We start from the raw sequence: 22,923 nt of genomic DNA, 5'->3' as shown, positions 1-22,923 counted from the left end.
GTCAGTGATCAGCCTGAACTTTCGGCCCACCAGGTAATATTTGAGGGCCTCTAGAGCCCACTTAATGGCGAGGCACTCTTTTTCTACGACTGCATACCTTTGCTCGTGTTTATTCAGCTTCCTGCTGAGATAGAGGACTGGGTGTTCGACTCCGTCCCTCACTTGTGAGAGTACAGCCCTGATACCGGTATCAGAGGCATCCGTTTGTACCACAAACTCACTGCGGAAGTCCGGAGTCACCAGTACGGGCTGAGAGCAAAGTGCCCGTTTTAGGCTATGGAAGGCTTCTTCAGCCGCTAAACTCCATTTAATCATGACGGAGTCTTTCCCTTTTGTAAGATCCGTCAGGGGGGTAGCGATGGCTGCAAAATTGGGTATGAACCGGCGATAATAACCGGCGATCCCCAGGAAGGCTTGCACCTGCTTCTTGTTGACAGGTTGTGGCCAGTCCTGAACCGCCTGAATCTTATCAACCTGGGGTTTAACAACACCCCTCCCAATTACATACCCCAAATACCGGGCTTCTTCTAGCCCGATGTGACATTTCTTGGGGTTCGCGGTTAGACCTGCCTCCCACAGGTCGTCAATCACAGCTTGTACTTTCTGGAGATGAGTCTCCCAGTCCAAGCTGTAAATGACAATGTCATCCAAATAGGCCGAAGCATACCGCCTATGTGGCCTCAAGACTCGATCCATCAGTCTCTGGAAGGTCGCCGGTGCCCCGTGCAGTCCAAACGGCATATACACATACTGAAATAAACCTTCCGGCGTAGCAAATGCCGTCTTTTCTCTGGCAGCCTCCACCAGAGGGATCTGCCAATACCCCTTTGTTAGGTCTAGGTTCGTAATATACCGGGCTTTTCCTAACCGATCTATTAACTCGTCGACCCGGGGCATGGGGTAGGCATCAAATTTTGAGACCGCATTCAGTTTCCTGAAGTCATTGCAGAACCGGATGGTGCCGTCCGGTTTAGGAATTAGCACAATCGGGCTGGACCACGCACTGTGCGATTCCTCAATGACTCCTAACTCTAACATTGCCTTCACTTCTCGGGAAACGGCTTCACGGCGCGCATCCGGGATTCGGTAGGGCTTTACGTGAACTGTGACACCAGGTTCCGTTACGATGTCATGTTTCATTAGCATAGTCTGCCCGGGTTTTTCTGAGAAAAACTTTTGGTTGTGAAGTAGAAACTGCCTGACTTCCGTCTTTTGCCGCTCCGAGAGAGTCTCTGCAACCCGTACCTCCGGTACGGTATGCGAGCAGACAGGACGGGCCAGCTCCGCTGACAAGGCAGACCGATCCTTCCAGGGCTTTATCAGATTTACATGATAAATCTGTTCAGTTTCCGTTTACCTGCCTGGTATACTTTGTAGTTTACTTCACCAACTCTTTCCTTGATCTCAAAGGGGCCCTGCCATTTTGCCAGGAACTTACTGTCCACCGTGGGGACCAGGATCAACACCCTATCTCCGGGTGCAAACGTACGGATCTTGGCGCCCCTATCATAGATTCTTCTTTGGGCTCCTTGAGCCTGTATCATGTGTTCTTTGACGATAGGCATAACAGCCGCAATACGGTCCTGCATTTGTGTGACGTGATCTATCACTGTTTTAAACGGAGTGACCTGACCCTCCCAGGTTTCTTTTGCAACGTCTAACAGTCCGCGAGGACGTCGGGCGTACAATAACTCGAAAGGCGAGAATCCCGTGGAAGACTGGGGTACTTCCCTGATGGCAAAAAGCAAATACGGAAGTAAATAGTCCCAGTTCTTCCCATCCTTGTCTATCACCTTTCTCAGCATCTGCTTCAGAGTTTTATTGAACCGTTCGCCCAACCCGTCTGTTTGAGGGTGATACACGGATGTGCGTAACGGTTCGATTTGTACCAATCGGCAGAGCTCCTTCATTATCCTGGACATAAAGGGGGTCCCCTGGTCGGTGAGTATCTGTTTTGGTATACCGACCCGACTAAACACATGCACCAGTTCCTTGGCAACCGTCTTGGTGGCCGTGTTACGCAAAGGGATGGCCTCCGGGTAACGAGTGGCATAATCCAAGATGACCAGGATATGTTGGTGTCCACGTGCAGACTGTGGAAGGGGCCCAACTAAATCCATCCCAATCCTCTCAAACGGGACTTCAATAATAGGTAGGGTTACCAAAGGGCTACAGAACCGGGGCTTAGGTGCAGAGACTTGGCAGTCAGGACAAGACTCACAATATACACAAATATCGTGATGCATGCCTGGCCAAACAAAACAGTGTAATATCCTTTCGGTGGTTTTCTGGACTCCCAGGTGACCTCCCATCACATGTCCGTGGGCCAGGTCCAGCACCTGCCGCCGGTAGGGTTTTGGCACGACTAATAGTTGCACCGTATCTTCCACCTTTTTCTCTATCTGATAGAGTAAATCATTCTCCAGAACCATGTAAGGATATGCCAGCCTAGAGCCAGGTTCAACGGGTACCCCATTTATCACTTTTACATTTGTCCTAGCCTGAGAAAGGGTAGGATCCTTTATTTGCTCGCTTTGGAAGTCATCTTTCTGAACTTCCAAATCCGGCAAACGGGGAGGTGGACGGCTGTCGGCCTCCTCCTCTTCCCCGGTCTCCTCCGTATCACCCGCCATGACTGAAAACGGGAACTTGTAGGTCATTTCCAGCAGATTCTTCCCCCGAGTCTTCCGGGGAGACCTCTTCCAGGGGTTCGGGACCCACACGCGCCCTGGGAGAAGAATCATGTACACTATTACCCGAGGGCATCAACTGATTCTCCCACAATTGCCAGAAGTGGGGAAAATCCCGGCCCAGGATAACATCATGCAATAACGCCGGGACGAGTCCCACTTTATGTTGCACAGACCCATAGGAAGTAGTAATGCATATGACCGTGGTGAGGTACGAACAGGTGTCTCCATGCACACACGTTACAGAAAATTTGTCTGATGGTCCAGTCGGGGCTGACACCAGACTGGCCTTCACCAGAGTCACCACACTTCCCGAGTCTAACAATGCCACCACATTTTTGCCATCAACAGTTAAATCACACAAGTGTTTTTCCACATCCTTTTGACCGGCATTCACACTCACTACCCGTGCAACCATAGACATGCGTTTTTTAGAGTCTGTGACGTCGTACTGCATGGGTTCAGTAGTGACCGGACAGTTCGCAGCTATATGTCCCATCTCTTGGCAGCGGAAACACCTAACGGGCCCCTTGCTTAGACCATAGTTCGTTACTCTCGGCCTCGCAGTGCGGGCGTCCCGTTTTCCTCCCCCACTGTCTTAGGGATTTTTCCATCTCCCCTACTCCCTGGAACAGTCTTACCGGTTCCACGTGGAGGTGATGAAGAACGAGGTGGGGTAGCATCGTCTCGGAGTCCTTCCGCCACGGAGTAACGTTCAACCAGATCCACCAGTGGATCTGCCGACGTAGGATTTCCATGGCTTACCCACTTCCTCAGGGCTGGCGGTAGAGCTCTCAGGTACTTGTCCATGACGACTCTCTGAATTATCTCTGGCGCTGTCAACACCTCGGGTTGTAGCCACTTCTTCGTCACGTGGATCAGGTCGAACATCTGTGACCGCGGTGGTTTATCCGGCTGATAAGTCCATTGATGCACTCTCTGTGCACGGACAGCGGTCGTCACTCCCAGCCGGGCCAAGATCTCGGATTTCAATTTGTCAAAGTCCTGCGCAGCTTCAGGTTCCAAGTCATAATACGCCTTTTGGGCCTCACCGGAAAGAAACGGGGCAATCAGGCCGGCCCATCGTGCCTTCGGCCATTTTTCTCGCACCGCCGTCCGTTCAAACGTGGTCAGGTATGCCTCGACGTCATCTTCGGTCGTCATCTTCTGCCAGTACCGACTCACGTGAATCACTCTCGACTCGGCTTCCAGGTTAACCTCCTGTAGGCTTGCCAGGCGCTGCGCCACCTGCTGGAGAAGCGAACGATCGGTAGCTGTCATGTCCACCAACTCCTTCAGCTGGGCCATCATCACCCGATTAGCTTCTTGCTGGACGGCGGTGGACTGTACCAGCGCTTTCACCACGTCCTCCATGCTCATGCTTGCAACGTGATGCCCGCGTTCTCCACCACAATGTGATAAAACACGCCGGGATCGCCTTTGCTGGGGTCAAAGGTCACGTGCGTTCAGCATGAAACTCAGGCGCAGAGCTGGGATTCGGGTGTAACTGCCCTGAGTCAGGTTTATTAACGGTGAAAGCAATGCAAAAAGGAAATAAAACATAAAACAAATCCTTGCCTGTCCGGCACTAACTAAACAATGGACAACCTAACTACCAACTGGCGGGCTTCTCCCGTCCAGCCAAACCACAGTTGCAGTGGGCACTGCTTCCACTCACGTGTGTCTCTCACACAGACAGGCTCTCTGTGTTCCCAGGCTGAGACACTCACACAACCACCTGGCATCCTTTTATATCCACCCCCCATTATCCATTAGTAAGCAGGTGCGATACTGACCAGACTAGGCCACATAGGAAAGGAATCTGGGCGAGATATACCTGCCCTCATCCACTATTCCCACATGATTCTCACAGTATGTTATCAGGTCAAAATTACCAGGGTATGTAAACTTTTGATCAAGGTCATTTGGATGTTTTGGGTTGTCATTACGATTTAAGAAGAGAAAACACAGTAGTTTGACAATAAATGGCTTCACCCAACCACTAACTATGAGTGGAGAAAAAAGTTTTGGTGTTATCATTCATATTCTCTGAAAAAAAGGCCAAGAAAGCAAAAATTCTGCCTGGATATGTAAACTTTTGAGCACAACTATAGGTGGTAAAAATGCACTTTTTCTTTCCTGTCATGTCACTTTGCATTAATTCCTGAAAATCACCTGAAGGGTAAATAAACTACCTGGCAGCAGTTTGCATTATTTCGGTGGGTGCTGTTTTTAAAATGGTATCACTTTTGGAGGTTTTCCAATATATAGAACCCCCAAAGTCACGTTAAACCTGGATAGGTCCCTCAAAAAAAAAATGTTGTAAATTTCCTTGAAAAAATGAAAAATTACTACTACATTTTTAAAACTCCTAAAAGGCTAACAAAGTAAAAGAACATTTTACAAATGGTTGCGATGTAAAGCAGACATGAGGGCAATGTTATTTATTAATGTTTTTCTGTGGTATGACTATCTGGATTAAAGGGATAATCATTCAAAGTTTGAAAATTTCAATTTATTTTTTTTACATTATTTGTCTAATTTCTGATATTTTTTATAAATAAACACAAATCATATAGCCCTAAATTTACTATTATCATAAATTATAATATGCTACGAAACAACAGTCTGAAAATCACTGGGATTTGTTGATGCGTTCCAGAGTTATTACCACATAAAGTGACATTGGTCCGATTTCAAAAATTTGGCCCGGTCACTAAGGGGTTAATATAGTACCCAAGCACACACCAAATACAAGATCTGTGATTCACAATACACAGAGATCTTCCACCCCCAGATCTCCCAAGCTGAATTGACATACTCGTGACAATATGCTTCATGAAAATTCAGAGGTGTTTTTTCAGTGTCCTCTGATTATCATATATGCCATGCACTTGGCACCGTTACCTTAGCCTGATATACTTTCTTCTCAAGGCTGTGTTTTTATTTAATTCCTTATTCTTTTTTCAGCACATGACGAAAAACAGGAGCGTGAAATAGAAGGCTCACCAGTCAGATCTTCCCCAAAGTCAGGGTAAATATGCATCGTAGGGTATACAACGAAAAAGATCACCTGTTTATACCTTAAGATGCAGTAGTATTCATGCTGCAAGGATTTTTAGTATAGTTCTCAATTACCAGTACCCTCTTTATGTGTATTACAAAAAAAACTGTGATTAACACTGTGTTTTTGGTATGTCTGTCCAGGCTGGGATTATAGGAAGGTTAAAAGGGGCACTTGCCTTAGGCTATGTGCACACGATGCAGATTCACCCACGCATTTGTATCTGCGGATCCGCAGGTAAAATGACCTGCGGATTGGCCTGCGGTTTTCCCCTGCGGTTTGACACCTGGATAATGAATGGAATAGGTGGCAAACTGCAGCGGAATCCGCAGAAAGAACTGACATATCAATCCTTTCTGCGGATTCAAAACCGCAGCTTTTCCGCAGTTGAAAAACCGCAGCATGTGCACAGCGGATTGTAAATCACAAAGACTTACATTGTACTGTACACTGTCTGCAGATCTGCTGCGGATCCACAGAGGCCAAATCCGCAGCGGATCTGCAGCAGAATCCGCAGCGTGTGCACATAGCCTTAGTGCTTCCATCTTCCTGGGGATATTGGGGGTTTTTCCGAGTCACTTTCCCTGATAGCATTTCAGCTCCATTATCCACCCCAGGAGAGATGGGTATGTGGCCGTACACGTGTGTCTCCGTTCTGTAATCCAAGGGAGTTGCTGGCTCAGCTGTTTCCATGTTACCCACAGCAATAAGGGATCACTTGGTGTTTGGGTACCAGAAGAGTTAGAGGACTCCCCAACAAAAATATTTTCGCAGGGGCTGCCTCCAACCATAATCCGGCCAGGTTACTTTTTTTCTGAAAAAGTTTTAAAGAGGCTCACAAAGGTAATGACCAGCATCGTAGATGCAATTGGTTTATGAGCTGTAAACTAGCATTAAAAAGGATCTTTGTACAATTGAGTAAAATAAGATTCTAAATAAACCTAAAATATGATAAGCCCTGGCAAGCATCTGTTTGTTCAGCTCCCTTCACCGAGAGTAAATTGCTTCTATGTTGGCCCATGGCTTAATGCACTTTAGTGCTGAACTTACCAAACTTTAAAGTGGGTGAAACTACAGAAGGCACACTAACTAGATTACTGGACACTTTGCTGCGTTTGGTTTTTGAATCATTGAAGAGTTTATCCTACAGATGAAACATACTGCTGATATTACTTCTTGTCACCACTACAGAAACAGGGGCCATGCTAAGGTATGCATGAAGAATACCCAAATACATTTTTTGCAAAAAGACTGGCCTAGATAAAAGGGACTAAGCATTAAAGGGTTATTGTCAACATTGAAATTGAGCATTCAAGCCATTTCCCCACTAATTCTTTATAGGACTACTGGAGTTGGCTCAGCTACCACAGTCACCAATCCATTCATTCTATATAAGACTGCGAGAGATAGTTCAGCCACCGCTCCATTCTCTATAAGTCTGCTGGAGATGGATCAGCCACTGCTTCATTCATTCTGGGTTATGGTCGCACTGCCACTCACTCTTGAGGGCCGGGTACGCTCTTCACCCGCCTCCCGATCCTAGCAAGGGGGAACTCTAAGGGCTCATACTCACTTCCGAGAGACTCGCACGATTCTCGTGCGAGTCTCTCACATGAAAGGCTGCTACTGCCGCTGGCACTTGGACAGGAGCGTGCAACGGCATAGAAATACATGTAGCCGCACGCTCCGTTCCCAGTGCTGGCGGCAGTGCCATGTTTTCATGCAAGAGACTCGCACGAGAATCGTACGAGTCTCTCTGAAGTGAGTATGAACCCTTACAGAGCCATTCCCAGGCGGCGAACAGCACGGCGGGTGGTGAACAGACACACAAACAGACAGGGCAAACACCATAACCAAGAAACCACAGTGCAACTGCATGAACTAAGGAGAACAATGAAAAACCAAGCACAGGCACCAAAGCATGAACCTCCTCAGAAGTACAGCAACACTGACCTTAACCACCGACCATAACTGAGAGCAATCAGCAACAAAAGGAGGAAATGGCCTTCCAGCAGTCACCTCACCACACTGGGGCAACACCCAATCTCTACCTCCAGACCACAGAGACACCAGAGGAGGGGACAGAAGACTGTAGGGAACCTCTCAACATCTGACTGTCCCAGCAGCTACCGCAGCTCGCACCTGCTTGCAGCAGCTAACACCAGTTGACACGGGGTCCCCGCACAGCATAATCGCTGGGAGCAGTGGCGTCCTGTCTCCCAGTGGTGCTAGGAGTGCATCTCCTAGGATGCGATATCTGGACTGAGCGAGCATCCCCACAAGCTCCCCCCCCCCAGAGGTGACACCTCGCTCCTCATGGCCAGAGAAGGGTGACCTGCTGGAGAGCAGGAGCCCACCCAAGAGCGTGAGGGGCCCGATCAGGTATGGAGCTACCATTCTTGACAGTACCCCCCTTGACAGTTCCCGGTTTGCCAGGAAACTTGGCATAGAATTCAACAATCAACTCATTGGCATAAATGTGCCCCTTGGGGACCCACGACCTCTCTTCTGGTCCATACCCCTTCCAATGAATCAAATATTGAACGTAATACGGAATTAAGCACTTTTATGGAATCAAATAATATGTTTGACCTCATACTCCTCCTGACTGTCCACCAGGACATGGTCCCGGGTGGGAATGGGGGATGCTGAGCTTTCTTTAGTAGGGATCAATGAAAGACATTGTCGACCCCCAATGGTAGCTTAACCTTAGAAGCAACCTGACTAACCATCTCCAGAATGGGAAAAAGTCCAATAAACCGAGTGCCTAGCTTAGAGCAGGGTATCTTGGCTTTAAGGTTTTTAGTGGACACCCACACCAGATCCTCAACCGCCATCTACTGCCACTGAGACCAACATTTATCAGCTGCAATCTTCTACCAGAGCAGACACCTTGTGAAGCTTCCGGCGAATCCTCTCCCGAACCGCCCTCAGCCTGTTAGTAATTTCAGATACCCCAGGAATCTCTTCACATCAACTGAGGAAAGCGGGAGTCCTGGGATGGAAACCAAAGTTACAAAAAAAAGGAGACGTAGCCAATGACTCATGATGTCTATGTCTATTGAGGGCAAACTCTGCAAAAGATACATCGGCCCCCCATTCAAGCTGGCTATGAGAACAGCACCTAAGGTAAGCTTCCAGTGTGTTTAATCCTTTCTGAATGACCATTAGACTGTGGGTGGTCTGTCCTAACACAGAAAGCCTCCCAGAACCTAGAGAAACTGGGCACCCAGATCAGACACTACATTAACCGGGACGCCATACAACCTGACCATGGTATCAGTAAACACTTCCAAGAGAGAGATGGGAGCACCAAGTTTAAGCTTTTATGCATGTCAGTAAACCTGGTTAATTTTCTGAACCTCTTATTAGGATCTCTTGAGGGTGGTGCACTACCAAAGCGTACACATGGTATCCATCAAAGAGAAAAGAGATGGCAGCACTCACCCGATCCTTGAAGGTAAAAAGTCCTTTCTTTCTATGGATGACATCAGGAAGTGCAGGTGAAGGGGAGTTTCAACCAGAAACCTCTATTGCCTCTCTTTGCTGAAACTCCCGTCACCTGCACAACCACACTTACTGATGTCATCCTTATAAAGAAATAAAGGACTTTTTACCTTCAAGTGAATGCTGCCATCTCTTTTCTCTTTATTGATTATCAATAAACACACTTACCATCTCATGAGAGGAAGGCAAATGTGCCAGAGGGATGAGGTGGCACTGGTGGGAGAAGTGGTCAACGATAAGAGTTATCCCATCGGAGTCAGGTAGATCTGTGATCAAATCCATTGAGATGTATGAACCTCCTCAGAAGCAAAGCAACACTGACCTTAACCACCCGCCAGAACTGAGAATAATCAGAAACAAAAAGGAGGAAATGGCAGGTTTAAATCTGCCTCCCAGCAGTCACCTGACTGTGCTGGGGCAATGCCACCCCTAGACCACAGAGATACTAGAGGAAGGGAGAGAAGACTATAGCGAACCTCCCACCATCTGACTGCCCCAGCAGCTACGGCATCCCACACCTGCTGGCAGCAGCTAACACCAGGCTACCCGAGGTCCCCGCACAACATAATTGCTGGGAGCAGTGGCGTCCCATCTCCCAGTGATGCTAGGAGTGCATCGCCTAGAATGCGATATCCGGACTGAGTGAGCACCCCCACAATCTCCATCCCCCGGAGGTCACACCCCACGCTTCATGGCCAGTGAAGGACGACGGCCAACCCTCAAGAACCTGCCCAGGAATGTGAGGACCCCCCTCAGGAGTGTGAGGGGCCACCCAGGTATGACGCTAACATTCCTGACAGTATAAGACTGCCTGAGATAGCTCAGCCACCCCCCCCCATTTAATCTTTATAGGACTGCTTGATATGGCCCAGCCACCGCTCCATCATTCTGTATTGGACAGCCATATATGACCCAGCCACCACTCAATTTGAACAAAGCATTTCAGAACCCTGTTCTCATGAATGATGTGAAAACTTTAAAGTAGTATTCCCATCTCCAAGATCCTACCCCAATATGTAGTAGGTGTAGATGTGCAGTACCTGACTGCGACTACTAGTCAGTCAATGGAGCTATGTAGCTCTGCAATTGAGCAATTCTGAGACCTGGAACAGATGAACAGTAGGGGTTCTGGGTGTCACATCCTCACTGATCAATCAGTGATGACGTATCCTAAGGATATGCCATCAGTGTTATAGGGGTTGTGCCACCATAAAGAATACATTTAACCAAGCACAAAAGGTGGAAACAAATGGCTTTGTAATTTATAGTTATAACAGTGAAAATTATGCTCCATTCAAAAAACAACAAGCTTTTATCTGCTGAAATATGTTCCATCGCGCCCCATGGCGTTATTCCGTCTGGAAGCATTCTCCGAGTGGCCGATCAGCTGGCCGAGCTTATGCAGTAACAGTCATCATAAGGGGTCCTCCCAACTGCCCACCCCAGTGTTCACAACGTATTCTCCCTGCGCTCACCTTACATAGGTCTGACAGCGCAGGGAGCAGATAGCTGACAAGCATGCTTTCTTCAGACACTACCTGTGCTGACAGCTCTGTGAAGCAGAATGATCTCACGCAGAGGTAAGACCTGTGAGCGTGGGGAATCACTGACTTGCTTCTGTACTTTCAGGAATCTGCTCCCTGCGCTGTCAGACCTGTGTGAGGTCAGGGAGAATACGTTGTGCACACTGGGGGTGGGTAGTTGGGGGGACCCCTTTCGATGACGGGTGCTGCGCAAACTCAGCCAGCTGATCGGCCACTTGGATAAAGCTTGAAGACGGTATAACGCCAGGGGGTGCCAGGGAGCATACTGCGCAGGAGAGTAGTGCCGAGGAGTGTGTGTGGATGATGCAGGGACCCGTTGTCCACATGAAGCAAGCAGGAGGATGGCATCGCAAGAAGATGGGAGGCACTGGACCAAGACCAGCGACACCCATCGGACCGCCCCCCCAGGTGAGTATAATAAAAGTTATTTTTCTTCTCTTACAGGTCGGGTTTGGGGCCGATATATGGCATTATAGAATGCTGTATATCAGCCCTGAAAGGAGAAGGCCGTAACTTATATTGGCCAAAACTGGTGACAGGTTCCTTTTAAGTGTGATTTTTGCAAAAACATGCTAATAAGAATTTCTGCATACACCTGCAATGGAAAAAAACATGATGTGCAGAGTGTTTTTCTAGGAGGGATGAGCAAATTATATCTTTTTCCTGTTAATAAAGATCTTTTAGCTTCCATTAGTGAATGATCACTGTAACGCAGACCCATACGGGAAGATATTTTGGGGTTAAGATGTGGTTTTTTTTGGATGGGAAAACCTTAAGACATGACCTGTTGGGGTTCATAGAGTTCAATCAAGTGAAAACATTCAATCTCTGTCTATAATTATTAGAATTAGAAATTATTATTGATCAGACAATGATTTGACAGCTTAATTTCATAGAACTTTACTAACCACTCACAAAGAAACCAAGTTTATTTTAATGTTTGTCTTCTTCTACATAGTCTTCCTTCAGAGATGCTTTCAGAGCTTGACGCTGCAGCTCTTCTGGATGAAGCAATAAGGCAACCAATAGATCTTTTTCCAGGTAAGATAAGACTGGGGTAATGCAGATATGTTCCAGATATGTAGCCCCCCTGCTTGGATGGGCATCCCGGGGAATTTTTCAAGATCCATGCTTAGGTGCCACTTTCCTACTTCCTGAAAGTTATTGAGGAGGCATTGGAATGGTGGAAGGGGACACATTGCCAGCCTCCATGAGGGAGGAGATAGTAGACAACCTTAAAACCGACCAAAGACTCTTCTGCACCAGTCTCCTATGGTTTGAACTATCTTCTCTTTTGTAAAAGGTGTTGGCCAATAGACTAACGTGAGTAATAACAGAGATCTACAAGGATCAAAATGGATTGACCCCGCTCAAATCTACCACCATAATCCTAAGACACCTATACTTTGGGCTGCAGAGCAGTTCCTGAGGATTAGGGTGGCAAGCAGTTCTCGCACTTGATACTGTCAAAGCGTGCAACAGTGTCAAGTGGAATTTTGTTTGCACAAGAATTTGTGTGAAAGGTCGCATATTTGAACTTTTTTTGCCTGGGAATGGAGCACCTGACACGGTTACCCCCTCACCATTACTTTTTTAATGGCAATAGAGCCCACAACATATTTGCTATGCTCATCAAGTGAAATATCAGGCTTTAGGTATGGCTCTATTGAACAGCCGGTATCTCACTACACCGATTATACACTTTTGTGAGATGTTGGGTCTGCCGTTATTCCAACAATGATCATAATTAGGGAGTTCAGGAAGTGGTCAGGTCTCCTCATCAACTGGACTAAATCGCCCTAATGCCATTGGATACTTTTCCTCTGGAGTTCCCTGCTTTACAAGTGCAGATCGCTATTGTTGATAGATTTACTGTAAAGTAATTGACCGTGGTGGTTAGTATTAGACTAAATGACCAGAGGCGGACAGATCATTGGTACAACCTGTGCAGCTGCAGATAGGCCCTCTCCTCATCCAAAGCATGTGAAGTTGTGCAATATGAAGAGCTATTGAATTGGAAAGGGCCATATATTGTTCTTACACAAAACCCCTCTTTTGTCTGTGTAAGCTCCTGCAACCGATTATTATTTTCTCAATCTAGACTCTCTTCAGTCTTGGTTCAGGGCACAAGTGAATACCTGGTGCCATCATCCATTGTCAGTAATTGTTAAAGGCAATCTAGTCAAGATGGTCCAGATGCCACAAGTCTGTTTTCTCACAATTCCCCATGTGGGTTCCTAGGTCTTAATTTTACTTAAAAAACAAAACAGTGTTTTAGAGAGCTCATCTGGAAATACAGCATGGCATTGTCTTACTAGAGACACTTTAGAGAGGCAAGCATGTGGAGGCAACATTTTTGGAGATTAGGGAGCTGTTTGGTTATAGAGGGCACAAAATGGCAATTACCGATAGGTTCATTGGAAGGACAAAAGATTATCCGGTTCAGAGTTAGTGTGTCCTTAAAGGGGTTTTCACATGAGCAAAGTTTATTTTAATCAATAGATCTTCAAATAATAATACGTTGCACAATAGGATGAGTTTGAAAAAAAAATGTTCCTGTGCCAAAATAATCTTAGAAATGTGCAACATGACTTTGCACGTACAGAGGTTGATTCTGACAGCTGACACCCTGTACTTGGTGCAGGAGCAGTGCCCACACCGCTCCCGGCACTTTAACCCCCTAAATACTGAGATCGATATCTATCACAGCATTTTGAAGGTAAGAAGAAGGAGGTAGCCACTTCTGCCCTCCGATCGGTGCCCCCACGCCTTCATTGTTTTGTGATTAAATAGAAATAGATAGAAATACATGCAGGCGCACACTCCCGTCCCGAGTGCCGGCGGCATTGCCGGGTACTGAGACGCGAGACTCATGCGAGTTTCTCGCAAGTGTGACACAGGCCTTACTCGAGTTTTCCGAGCAAGCTCGGGTGTTCTCCGAGTATCTTGGGCGTGCTCGTAAATTATGTTTGAGTGCCCATAGCTGCATGATTTGCAGCTGCTAGACAGCCTGAATACATGTGGGGATTCCCTAACAAACAGGCAATCCCTGCATGTATTCAGGCTGTCTAGCAGCCACAAATCATGCAGCTGCGGGGACTCAGACATAATTTATGAGCACACCCAAAATACTCGGAAGACACCTGAGCACACTCACTCATCACTGATGGAGATGCAAAAACTAGTTCACCATGCAGTAAAAGTGATAAAACCGATTTGTTAATCGGGTTGGTACAATCACAGGGATATCAGATTTGTATTGGTTTTGTTTGCACACTAAAAACAATGTTTATCAAAATTAATTTGTTTTTGATTTGTCATATCCTGAGAGCTGTAACTTTTTTTTTTTTTGCCGAATGAGTCATATTGGGGCTTGTTTTTTGTGGGACGATTTGGCATTTTAATTTATTCCATTTTAGTTTATATATGACTTTTTGATCGCTTTTTATTCACTTTCTTGTGAGTCACTGTGATTAGAAAGCAACATTTTTAGCATGTTTTTTTTTAAAATTTTTTTACGGCGCTCGTCAAATGGAATAAACGCGCCAAATTTATAGAGCGGATCATTCCGGACGCAGTGATACCAACTATGTGTACTTGTTTTTGGTTTATTTCTGTTTTATAACAAACGCTGCGTTTTGAATGTCGAAACAGATTTTTAAGATTTGTGTGCAGTTTTTTAATTTTTTTTTTACATATTTTATTTTACTTTTTTCACTTTACACCTTTTCACTGTGGGACATGTATAATTTTTATTTTGATCACTGGTCTCATACACTGCAGTACCCATGTACAGCAGTGCATGTGACTGTCAGTGACTCACTGACAGTGCCTGTGGGTCAGCTTATAGCTCATCACATGACCTCAGGGTATCATGGTAACCATCAGGACCGGCGATTCACATCGCGGGGGTACGTTGGTTGCTAAGGGGGTCTTGTAACAGCTTAAGTACCGTTGCAATTTACAGCGGTAGTCAAGGGGTTAATTGGCTCCTATGGGCTGCAAAACAGGCTGGGGACGACATTCGAGGGTGTCAGCTATCACCTGCAGCTGACACTCGGGGGAATCGCCAACCACTCAGCAGTATTATTCTCTTATTTTAGCTTTTTAACTGCACTGAGGAATAAGTTCCCTTAATGACCGCAGTTAAAAGAAGTAAAAGGGGTTGTCTAACATATAAAATATGAGAATTAGTCAGTATCACCAAAAAGCATTTACATTCAGGTATCTGATAGATAGTGTTGTCTCTGGAGTCGTTCTCCTTCATCTTGTCCAGACCCCATGATGGGTTTTCTCATCCACGGTTCCATGACAATTGTGTACAAGATAATTGTGTACGGACAATTGTGTACAGAAAATTGTGTACAGGCCAATTGTGTCCAAGGACAATTGTGTACAGGGCAATTGTGTACAAGGACAATTGTGTACAGACAATTGTGTACAGGGCAATTGTGTCCAAGGACAATTGTGTACGGACAATTGTGTACAGGGCAATTGTGTACAAGGACAATTGTGTACAGACAATTGTGTACAGGGCAATTGTGTACAAGGACAATTGTGTACAAGGACAATTGTGTACAGACAATTGTGTACAGGGCAATTGTGTACAAGGACAATTGTGTACAAGGACAATTGTGTACGGACAATTGTGTACGGACGATTATTTACAGACAAGTATAGGGAAAACAAAAAATTAAACGTCCAAAAAAAGAAAATACTATATTCATCATTGATTTTAACGTAAGATTGCTTATTGAATAACAGTTTCAAAGCTTCTTCTATTCTTATTCTACAAATATTGCTGGTCTTGTCTATCGTGCCTGCATGTTGCTGATCGCTCGTAGATACCGCAGCTTGTCTCCTTGATTGTGATAATCAGCCACTTTCACACGCAGTCGTTCAGCTAGCTGGACATACTTGCTTCGTGGATGCTCAACATTCAGTACCTCAGCATTCTGGGCTGTAAGTCTATGAATTGCCATGTCACTAATGAGTCCGTTGAACAGTTTCCACACGGTAGGATGAGCACAAAGAAAGAGTGCTTGTAAGGCGTTATGAAACCCCTCGCAGCAATTCGTGGTCTTGGGGGCAGAGGCCAAAGCGTCAGCATAATGATTCCAGACCTCTGGAGTAAACCTTGCGTTTCGAAAGCGTCCATCTACTCCTGGCCCCCTAACGTAGGTATGCTCAAAGTAGGAGAGGAGCTGATTGGTAGCATCATCATCAGGGAAGATTTGGGCTAGTTCGTCATACCTTGCACTTACTTCGGCTGGTGGGACAAACGCCAAGGAGGCCAAAGATTTTACCTTGAGATTGAACTCTCCATCCTCAGCCTCAAATTCAGCCTTTAGGCCCAGCTCATTGACCTTTCGAATAATGGACTGGCTCAGATGAAAGAAGCAGCCAGAAATCGCTGCAGCTGGAAACTCATCTTGGAAAGCTGACATTGCTGCCATCTCAAAGTCAAGAAGAATTTTCTGGGGATTTGCACCTGGCATCAACCCTTTGAGCGCCGTGATCATTCGACGATAGGTTGGACCAGTCTTGTTTGGCAGCAGGCAGTAGATCAGGGGAGGATAGGAGTTGCCGACTTTTGCATGGAGAGAATACAGCTGAAAGAACATGGTTGGCACCACCTTGAACGTTCCATCGCCAAACCATGTGTCTCCTCTTTCGAAATAAGGCAACAGTTCATTGCTACCAATGACAAGAATCCTTTGGGGGTCATCTCTTGCAGAGTCATATAAAATGATGTCGCTGTATTCCTGGGGGATAGCAAAATTGATGCTTTGAGGAGGAGCCAGCATGGTGTTTGCTCGCTGCCTGACCCGACGTGTATTTCGCTCAACGTCACTTCGCTTGGGCATTCGAGACAACACGTCATCAGACCTGTCTCGAAGAACCTGTCCAACAATGCTTCTAGTAGATGCTTGAGAGCTGATTGCTTCTTGCCTCAGAGCAGCCATTGTAGCTCTGGCTTCAGCTTGAACTGGATCTGCAGAGTGACTGTGCTCAGTCAGCTGTTTAACAATCGCGGCTCCAGATGTGTGCATGCGTGCGGGACACTTGAATTTGTTGACTTGCCTGCACCGCCATTCTTTGATGCTGTCATCACGTGTCCTGTGCAGGATATACTCGTGTCCCCCAAGCCTAAGGACATCTTTGTCTTTTTCAGACTTGCTCATAGTAAAAGTCATGGTGAAAGTTGCAAGGGGTGAGTAATGAAACCGAAAGTAAGCGTCAGTGTGAAAGTGGCCTGTACAATTATCTTTGTCTTTTTCAGACTTGCTCATAGTAAAAGTCATGGTGAAAGTTGCAAGGGGTGAGTAATGAAAGTGAAAGTAAGCGTCATTGTGAAAGTGGCCTGTACAAGTGGCCTGTACACAACAAGTAAAAGTCATGGTGAAAGTTGCAAGGGGTGAGTACTGAAACCGAAAGTAAGCGTCAGTGTGAAAGTGGCCTGTACAAGTGGCCTCTTGTACACGGTTCCATGACCTTGTACACAATTGCCCGTACACAATTGCCTTGTACACAATTGCCTTGTACACAATTGTCCGTACACAATTGCCTTGTACACAATTGTCCGTACACAATTGCCCGTACACAATTGCCTTGTACACAATTGTCCGTACACAATTGCCTTGTACACAATTGCCTTGTACACATTTGCCTTGTACACAATTGTCCGTACACAATTGCCTTGTACACAATTGCCTTGTACACATTTGCCTTGTACACAATTGCCTTGTACACAATCGCCTTGTACACAATTGCCTTGTACACAATCGCCTTGTACACAATTGCCTTGTACACAATTGTCATTGTACACAATTGGCCTGTACACAATTGTCTGTACACAATAGTCCGTACACAATTATCTTGTACACAATTGTCCTGTCACCCTCATCCACAGCTCACCTCTGCAGACTTCCATCTTGTCCGGTTTTATGCAGCACATCCCAAAACGATTCCCTTAAAGCAGTGTCATTGTAAGGCTCCTGTATATAAATTTCTGCTCTACGCTGAGCCATTGAATAAACAATTGCCCCACCCACTGTGCCTCTTATGGTACATGCTCTCCACACTGTCCTCTCCTTTCCATACTTGGCCCCCTCTTGACACTGTGCTCTCACACTGGATCCCCCTATAGGACCCAGACTCTATACTATGCCGCCCCCTCACCACACTCCCCTTCCTTGGTATACTGTCCCCCGTTGGCTGTACTCTTATACTGTTCCCCATGCTAGCCCCCATACTACTCAGTCTCTAATCTGTGCTCACTCACACTTTTCTCCTCTCACTTTCCATACTGCCTCCTCACACATCCCACCGTCTCCCCATACTGTGTTCGCACCCATCCCATCATCCTCGCTCCTCATACTGTGTCCGCCCTCATACCGCCACTCTCCATATTGTACCTGCACCTATCTCCTTCATACATGCTCTCCCCCCATCTCACCCCTTCCTCCTCATATTGGGTCTTCAAGTTTCTGCCTGCACCTGTCCCTTCATTTGTTCCCCAAGCTTGTGTCCTCAAATCATGCCCATTATACCCCTATCACAGTAAATCACCCCCAGCCCCGTTACACTAGATCTCTCCTCCCATATTCGGTGTCTTCAGCTGTGAAACACTTACCACCAATGCTCTCTGCACTGGCGAGTGCTGTCAGCAGCGTGATCACATGACCTGATCCCGCTCCTGATGTGGCGGGTCAGAGCTTCAATTGTACTTGCATCTGAATGATGAGAGTGCAATTGTTCACTGGGAGCCAACGCGCTGCAGCTTCTGTGAGCTGGCGGTCAGCTTGACAGCCGACTCAGAGAACTGCTGACTCCCAGTCGTCTGGGGGGCAGCAGAAGGCAGCTGCGGGGAGAGACACTTCAAATCACATTAGGCGGCCCGGCTGCACCCGGTGCCCCTGCTGCCCCCGCCCTCTAGATGCACCTCTGGGAAGCTGTTGGTCTATCACTGGATGGACTCAGCATGCCCTGCCAACAGGGAACATAAAGGCTACTCCTTTACAGACGTCTGTATATTATTATTCTTCTGTCTAAAATGGAATGCACTGCATAGATATGAGAGCATCTGGACAGAATGATGGACCAACTGTCAGTCCCTTTGTGCTGAATCCCTCAACAATGTGGATGGGTCAGTATTACCTGGGTGGGGAAGTAGTTTGCTTGTTCTGATTACATTCTTTCATACCCACACTATAACTTCTTACTGCCAATGAAGCTTCATCTGCTTCTGCTTTAAATGTACATGGATGGATGGTGTCATACCTGTCTGTTGTTATAAGGGTCTTGTGTGGGAAGGATTGTTTTGGTTCTGTTCTATACTCAAGTGCAAACTAGATATTGTAGATTGTCCTTAGTCTACCTACCACTACATTGTATCGATTCGGGATGTATGTCTTTTGCTCTATCCTTGATTGTATTTTTAAAAAAATGGGAAAAAAAGTGTTTAATAAAAAGTGATCTGATTCAAGAAAAGATATGCGACATTTCCTAGATTATTTTTTTTATGGGCACAAATTGGAAGTATTATGAGTAGCACATGGTGCTATTATATGTCAGTAGTATAATTTTGCAATGTATTGCGGTATTCAGTAACAAACTTTTGAGTAACAAATGCATAGTTAGCCGTGTACAAAACAATATTTTCAAAATATGTCTGGCTTTTTGACCGTAATTTATCCTTGTAGAGAGTGCTTCAGCGATACAGTCTCCTGTGCCTGCACTTCCTCCAGTTTCTCCTCGGCCATTAAGTCCACAGGTAAAGTAATATATAAGTGAGTAAAAGAAATAAATTCAGTTGCCTGGTCTTTTTCTTTTATCTGTGGCACATTTACACTAGCATTCCTGAACTTAATACTTCTGTGAGCAATGAATAATACAAATACAACAGTACCCTTTAGATACTAAAATTCTGTATTTGCAAGCATTGAATATGTGAATATTATGTAATTGTTCCCCTAAATGCTCTCATACACATTAGATGGTTGCCGGTCCTGCCAAAATCATCAGATTCAGCTGACTTAAATCTAATGTGTATTGGGGCCTCCTCAGGTCGTTGGCATTTCAGCGCCTTTTACTTTGAGGGTAGATAAGTGGCTGCCAGAGGTGGTGTGGCAGCGACTTTCTCCTCTCTCCCCACTGAAAACACGCGGATGCTCAGCTGAGCACGTGTATGTCGGATTTCAGAGAGATAGCCGTCTGCTGAACAAACTGAGCCATGAGCCCGTTCTAGTGCCTTGTTATCTGTATAGAAAAATCTAGTGATAGTGATGTACTTCAGAAGGACCACAGTTAGCTGAGTGTGTTACAGACACCTTGAGAATACCCATTTCAGTTTTATGGCATATAAAGCTTTGCTACAACTAAAGATTCTCACCACAATTTGCTCCGAACAGTTGGTGCTCCCAGAGCTGCCCCTAGAAGCGAAAGCTCCACCACCCTTCAGACGTGCCGTGCGGAGAACCAGTCTGATCGTTGACAAGAATACACAGATTGAAAGAAAGGTCATGCAGAGCCAAACCAGTGATACGCTTATAAATACACAGCCAGTGGTATGTTTTCAAGGCAAGAGATGAGAAACTTTATAAAGTGGAGAATGTTTTACAAATAATATCATTATCATAAGGGGCATAATGCAAAAGAGCAAGATCATTAATAAATCATAGACAATATAATCTACATCAGACCTGAGCAAAGTGCGACCCACGACCATGTGGCCGCCCTTCCACGCACAGCGTCCCAATTTCACCTCCATCTGCAGTCAGTAGAACGGAGGAGGGAGCCACTGGTTCCTTCTTCCACCATTAAGAGTGTGCGACTGAGATCCCAATGCGATGACGTCACTACATAGTGTCTGCTGTGCGGAGCATCGGTTCATACGGCAAAGACCAAAGTAGGACGCCGGGGGAATGGGAGCAAGGTGAGTGTTTTTTTTTATATATATGTGTGGGAGGATCATACCATTTGGAGAGTTATGTGTGGGCTCAGCTGTATATAGGACTGTGTGTGGGCTAATTCTGTATATAGGGGCTGTGTGTGGGCTATTTCTTTATATAGGAGCTTTGTGTGGTATCATACTGTATATAGGAGAGCTAAATGTGGAATTATATTGTATATAGGGGCTACGTGTGGGTTGGTGCTGTATATATATGAGGCACTGTTTTCATACTGTATATAGGGGCTGTGTGTGGGATTACACTGTATATAGGGCACTGTGCGGGGGCTTATTCTACATATAGAAGCTTTTGAGTGGGATCATACTGTATATAGGAGAGCCAAATGTAGGCTTATATTGTATATAGGGGACTAGATGTGGGTTGATGCTGTACAGTCATGGCCAAAAGTTTTGAGAATGACACAAATATTATATTTTCACATGATCTGCTGGCCTCTGGTTTTTATGTGTGTTTGTCAGATGATTTTATCACATACAGAAATATAATTGCAATCATATTATGAGTAGCAAAAGGTTATATTGACAGAATGAGTTAATGCAGCAAGTCAATATTTGCAGTGCTGACCCTTCTTCTTCAGGACTTCAGCAATTCTCCCTGGCATGCTCTCAATCAGCTTCTGGATCAAATCCTGACTGATAGCAGTCCATTCTTGCAAAATCAATGCTTTTATTTTGTCTGAATTTGAAGGTTTTTGTTTGTCCACCCGTCTCTTGATGATTGACCACAAGTTCTCAATGGGATTAAGATCTGGGGAGTTTCCAGGCCATGGTCCCAAAATCTCTATGTTTTGTTCCCTGAGCCATTTAGTTATCACCTTTGCTTTATGGCAAGGTGCTCCATCATGTTGAAAAAGGCATTGTTGATCGCCAACTGCTCTTGGACGGTTGGGAGAAGTTGCTCTTGGAGGACATTCTGGTACCATTCTTTATTCATGACTGTGTTTTTAGGCAAGACTGAGAGAAAGCCCATTCCCTTGGCTGAGAAGCAACCCCACACATGAATGGTTTCAGGATGCTTGACAGTTGGCATGAGACAAGACTGGTAGTAGCGCTCACCTGGTCTTCTCCGAATAAGCCGTTTTCCAGATGTCCCAAACAATCGAAAAGGGGATTCATCAGAGAAAATGACTTTACCCCAGTCCTCAGCAGTCCACTCCCTGTACCTCTTGCAGAATATCAGTCTGTCCATGATGTTTTTCCTGGAGAGAAGTGGCTTCTTTGCTGCCCTCCTTGAGACCAGGCCTTGCTCCAAGAGTCTCCGCCTCACAGTGCGTGCAGATGCACTCACATCTGCCTGCTGCCATTCCTGAGCAAGCTCTGCACTGCTGGTAGCCCGATCCCGCAGCTGAAACACTTTTAAGAGACGGTCCTGGCGCTTGCTGGTCTTTCTTGGGCGCCCCGGAGCCTTTTTGGCAACAAGGGAACCTCTCTCCTTGAAGTTCTTGATGATGCGATAGATTGTTGACTGAGGTCCAATCTTTCTAGCTGCGATACTCTTCCCTGTTAGGCCATTTTTGTGCAGTGCAATGATGACTGCACGTGTTTCTTTAGAGATAACCATGGTTAACAGAAGAGAAATAATGATGCCAAGCACCAGCCTCCTTTTAAAGTGACCAGTGGTGTCATTCTTACTTAATCATAACAGATTGATCTCCAGCCCTGTCCTCATCAACACCCACACCTGTGTTAATGGAGCAATCACTGAAACGATGTTAGCTGGTTCTTTTAAGGCAGGGCTGCAATGATGTTGAAATGTGTTTTGGGGATAAAGTTCATTTTCTAGGCAAATATTGACTTTGCAATTAATTGCTGTTAAGCTGATCACTCTTTATAACATTCTGGAGTATATGCAAATTGCCATTAGAAAAAATGAAGCAGTAGACTTTGTAAAAATTAATATTTGTGTCATTCTCAAAACTTTTGGCCATGACTGTATATGTATGGCGACACTGTTTTCATACTGTATATAGGGAGCTGTGTGGGATCATACTGTATATAGGGGGCTGTGTGAGGACTTATACTTTATTTGGGGAGCTGTTTGTGGGATTATCCTGTATATAAGGATGCTTTGTGTAGGACCATACTGTATATAGGGGGACTGTGTATAAGATCATACTGTATATAGGGGCTGTATGTGGGTTCATA

At 45.7% G+C, this 22,923-nt stretch overlaps 1 protein-coding gene across 1 annotated transcript in view; it reads left to right on the top strand.

Annotated features, from left to right (window-relative positions):
• Nucleotides 1-22,923, top strand: part of REC8 (REC8 meiotic recombination protein) — a 173,225-nt gene that overhangs the window by 101,422 nt on the left and 48,880 nt on the right. Inside the window, exons 9-12 of the mRNA XM_073575530.1 lie at nucleotides 5,661-5,724; nucleotides 11,764-11,846; nucleotides 19,511-19,581; nucleotides 20,219-20,374. Of these exons, the coding sequence (XP_073431631.1) occupies nucleotides 5,661-5,724; nucleotides 11,764-11,846; nucleotides 19,511-19,581; nucleotides 20,219-20,374 (374 nt within the window). The remainder of the gene's footprint in view (nucleotides 1-5,660; nucleotides 5,725-11,763; nucleotides 11,847-19,510; nucleotides 19,582-20,218; nucleotides 20,375-22,923) is intronic.

The sequence above is a fragment of the Dendrobates tinctorius genome, unplaced genomic scaffold, assembly GCF_039654945.1.
Source record: "Dendrobates tinctorius isolate UK_male_01 unplaced genomic scaffold, ASM3965494v1 ptg000044l, whole genome shotgun sequence".
Taxonomy (NCBI): Eukaryota; Metazoa; Chordata; class Amphibia; order Anura; family Dendrobatidae; genus Dendrobates; species Dendrobates tinctorius.
The sequence above is the reverse complement of the archived record's forward strand: the minus strand, read 5'-3'. Positions and strand labels throughout refer to the sequence as shown.